Here is a 4,624-nt window from a genome sequence, read left to right as displayed (position 1 = left end):
CTTCCAGATCCTCCAAAAGTTTTATCTTCTGATGTTCCTCTAGCCGTACATGGGGTGCAAAAACACTAATCGCATTTAAGGTATATTCATTCGTTACAAACTTTAGAGATACAATCTTATCTTTTATTCTATTTACATCTACCACATTTTTCTTCCATTCCTTATCAACAATTATACTTACCCCATTTCTCGATCTTGTCTTACTAATATACTACAACTTAAAATCCGATGTCCAATTCTCTTGCCTTTTCCTCAACTTACTTAACACTATATTTGGTTAAAAAGGAAAATGGAAGGAAAGAAAAAGGAAGGAAAAAATATGAAGGAATGAAAAGGAGTAAAAATTGAGGTGAAAATTTAGTTATTTGATTTAAAAGAAAAGGGAATGAAAGAAAGTTATAACTTTTCTCTACTCTTATTTAGTTGTGCAAAAAGTGAAAGGGAAAGAAAAAACATATTGTGAAATTACATAAAGACCCTAAAGAGAATGTCGCACTTACGATATTTTTATTGTTACCACTTTAATTTTAGCATGTTCAAAATATAGGAAATACATACATTCTTTGACCAAACTATATCCAAAAAGTATAAATATCAAACAAACACATTTATAGACAAAATATTATGTCGAAAAAATCTAAATGTATGGAGTTGTGTATCACTAAGTAATAAAAACAACAATTAAAGAAAAAACACTTCTAAAAAAGAATAATACAAATATATCTCCCAACAAATTATAAGTTCTCCAAAAAATAATTAAAACTTAAAATAAAATTAAAAAAATAAGTCCATTTTTCTATTGCATAAAACATACACACTCGACCATAAAAAAATGAATTTTATAAGAAATGAATAAAAAATAATAAATATATATAAAAAAAATTAAATGGGTGGCATATGCATGTACAAAGCATTAGAAATAGAGTTAGAACAAGTAGGAAAAGAAGTTCCTTCTTTGATTGGAAATAGAAAATAGAAAACTAAATTAGATTGTTAACATTCTATTTATCTTTGTTGTTATAGCGATAAACTCAGATAAAAGTGAGTTTGAGAAGAAAATGAGTTTCAGGAGAGAATAGGAGAAAAGTGAGGGTTTAGAGATAAACAAGAGTATTATGATAATTTATAAAAAAAAATGATTCTTTTCCATGTGTTGCCCCCCTCCCCCTATTTGAGAAGATAGTATTTTAGCATGGGCCCACACATTTTTTCTTCTCCTCCTCTTTTCTCTTGTCAACCAAACAAGGGAAAAATCATTTTTGCTCTTTTTTTTCTTTCATCCCTTTTCATTCCTCCCATTTCACTATAACCAAACACAACCTTAGTTTTTTTTAGGCATATAAAATTAGTCCTCCTCCTAATCATTGCATCTACTATTTTTATTGATTTGTCTTTGAGAGTACCTATATTCCATATTCTGATATTTATCCTAGATCTAGGAAATAACTTCTTTTCCTTACGCACTTTCTCACACAATTATGGGAATCCTTGTTTATTTTTCACTATATTCACACAGTGATGCTACGACCCTTGCAATTTTGACACTATACCCGAACGATAAAGCTCATTGCTTCTGGGCTACGACCTAGTATTAACATTATCATATTGTTGATCCAAATCATAGAGATTCAACAATGTTTTACCTTGGTTGTCGATTGTCTAACACAACCTCCACCTTATAGACTTAGGACTGACTATGTATAACATCAAGCACACAGATAGATTTAACAACTTTATATAGATATTAGATGAAATTGCCTTCAATAGCAATGATTGATTAACAAGATATAAATTTATGGAACAAAAGTACTAAAGTAAGTATTTATTAAAAAGTGATATCTTTTTTTAATGCAAAATTTAAGAAAATATGTGGATTTCTTAATGGGATGATAATAAAATTGAATTTTTATTTTGTAAAACCATTACTTTTATTTCAAGAGTCCAATATTCAAAGTTTTGTATTTAAATTTTAATAGTCAATATTTTAAAAATTACCAAAACTCAAAAATAAGTTTTATTATTGTAGTCTGTGGTCAATGATTCCATCATTGAATTGAAATCATTATAATCTGCAACAAAGATCTATGGGGATTAGCACTTTTTCAAAACTTAAGCATAGATAGAATAACGACCCTGCATGGTGGTGATCCATTTCTGTGAAAAAAGTTGGTCATAATAGACAGGAAAGGGCAAAGAAGTAATTTTAGAAAGGAGTTGTCAATCAACACAAAAGTAGATACAACAAAATTATGTTATTCTCTTATTTATTTTTACCCCTTAGCTTTTTCATTAGCTAATATTGTTTTTAGGAAAACATGCTTAACAAAAATAATAAGGATCTATTGTGAAAACCATTTATACGAAAAAAATAATAAATATTTAATTTTTTAATTGATATGATATATTTTTATTAATACGAGAAATGATTAGATAAGAATAATTTGTTGAACAAAATGAACATAGTAGTATTCAAACTCTTTTGTAGGTGTATTCTAGGAATTAACAAAAACAAAAAGGAAGTGAAGCAAACCTCAAAGGAAAACAGGTTTTTTTTCTAGTCTCTACTGTTCTTTTACTCTCCCTCCCTTTCCACACTCTCACCTATAACATTATCTCAGATTCTCAGCCATCCCATCTACCTTCAAAGTTCTAACCATTTCTATCTCTCTTGAAGCTTACTAGCTTAGTTTAACCCCTTCTAAAATTAGATCAAACTATTTTTCTATTACTCTCTCTTTTGATTCTCCTTCTCCTTAATTATCATCTTAGACTTTCTTATAAGATTTAAGATCCAATCTTGATCACACAAAAAACTAGTCATGAGTTCCAACAAAGATCAATTTGAGTCCTCATCAAAGACAGATAAGACAAACATGAACCATGTCACAATTAAAACAGCAGAGAACAGCTCCAACTCCAATTTGAATATAACAACATCTATGACCATGTCTTCAGTCTCCTCCTCTTCACCATCATCACCACCTTCAACTCCAAGCCGCTATGAGAACCAAAAAAGAAGAGACTGGATCACTTTTGGCCAGTACCTTGGCAACCACAGACCCCCTCTTTCACTCTCTAGATGCAGTGGTGCTCATGTCCTTGAGTTTCTCAGGTACTTATAGAACCTACCCTTCCAATCTGAGAGAAAAATTTCAAATAATATCACATTTATAATGATGATTGTAATTGGAATACATAATGATTTTTACACATCCATCATACTTTTAACTATAGGATTTTAAGGCTGAGCTTGAGAATACAAGTGAGAATATTTTTTATGGGAAAACTAATAAATACACAAATATTTTGATTATTTTAGTTGTAACACATCCTAATAAAAGTCATCATTTTATAGGATCCTCAATATTAATAGAGAGATGAGTCCTTCAAAAATAAAAGAAAATTTAATATGTAATAACATTTTAAGTATGATGAAATAACATTTTTATTATTGAAAATAAATGGAATGCGAAGCATTTGCATTCCTAATCCTTATCCTCAGCTCTTAAGATTAAAAAGTTAAGTAAAGTCTTAATCAAAATTCAATAATAATTAATAGAGAAATGTTAATGAACTCAATGTAAATTTACACCAGTATTGCATAATGGCCAATGATATATTATTAACTGCAACTATCCTCAGGTACCTCGATCAGTTCGGGAAAACTAAGGTACACACACAGCTATGTCCCTTCTTTGGTCTCCCAAACCCACCTGCATCATGCCCTTGTCCTTTAAGACAAGCATGGGGTAGCCTTGATGCACTCATAGGTCGCCTTAGAGCAGCTTTTGAAGAGAATGGAGGGAAACCTGAGGCTAACCCTTTTGGTGCTCCTGCTGTGAGGCTCTATCTTCGTGAAGTTCGTGACTCACAAGCTACAGCTAGAGGAATTAGCTATGAGAAAAAGAAACGCAAGCGTGTCCCTCAGGTTCAGGCATCACCTCAACCTTCCACTACTGCCACCTTCAAGTAATGCAACGAGTATTCAGTAGTAAGGCCACAACCACAATAATTTGCTAGCTGCACTATTACGTATACAATTCCTAGAGTTATATACTATATATGTTATTATATATACATATAAAGTAAGCACTTGTTTTATTATATATTTGGAATGTTTCATTCATCAATTAAGTGTTTTATTTTATTTTAACGTTATTATTGTTTTACTTATTTAAAGGAATTAGTTGGTAATGCAATGCTTTGGAAAACCTAATTTAATAGAATAATTAACTGGTTGTATTCTTTTAATAGAATAATATAATATGTATATAATGACAATATAATTATTTTTTATGCTATTAATAAATTATATATTATTTATATGTTAATCACCATTGAATTTTAAATAAAAGTAATACAAATCAATAGTAGATAATACATTGACGGTATAAAAAAAATTTCACTGATTATGCCTAGATTTTAAACTCTTAATCTTTCGGTTAGCAAAAAAAAGTATATAGAGCTTGATATGGGTGTAAATTGTCCATGTAAAATTCTTTACATTTTTGTCACATTATTCTTCATTGATGTGCATTACATTTTTTTGAGAATAAATGGTTATTATCACATGAATGATGAATAATATGGTAATAATATAAACAATTTTTATACGATTAGTGCA

At 29.6% G+C, this 4,624-nt stretch overlaps 1 protein-coding gene across 1 annotated transcript; it reads left to right on the top strand.

Moving 5' to 3' along the window:
• The first annotated feature begins 2,601 nt into the window (after positions 1-2,601).
• LOC109339050 (protein LIGHT-DEPENDENT SHORT HYPOCOTYLS 4-like) lies at positions 2,602-4,049 on the top strand. The gene is made up of 2 exons (XM_019576413.1): positions 2,602-3,112; positions 3,643-4,049. The coding sequence occupies exons 1-2, from the start codon at positions 2,820-2,822 to the stop codon at positions 3,971-3,973; spliced, it is 624 nt and encodes a 207-aa protein (XP_019431958.1). The 5' UTR covers positions 2,602-2,819; the 3' UTR covers positions 3,974-4,049.
• Positions 4,050-4,624: the final 575 nt, after the last annotated feature.

This window comes from Lupinus angustifolius, unplaced genomic scaffold (assembly GCF_001865875.1).
Source record: "Lupinus angustifolius cultivar Tanjil unplaced genomic scaffold, LupAngTanjil_v1.0 Scaffold_54_13, whole genome shotgun sequence".
Lineage (NCBI taxonomy): Eukaryota > Viridiplantae > Streptophyta > Magnoliopsida > Fabales > Fabaceae > Lupinus > Lupinus angustifolius.
This window is presented reverse-complemented; position numbering and strand designations above follow the sequence as displayed.

Excerpts from the sequence above, each read along its gene's own strand:
- LOC109339050 (XM_019576413.1), top strand. The coding sequence starts at position 2,820 with ATGAGTTCCAACAAAGATCAATTTGAGTCCTCATCAAAGACAGATAAG. Across the intron at positions 3,113-3,642 it reads CATGTCCTTGAGTTTCTCAG|GTACCTCGATCAGTTCGGGA; the intron begins GTACTTATAGAA and ends AACTATCCTCAG.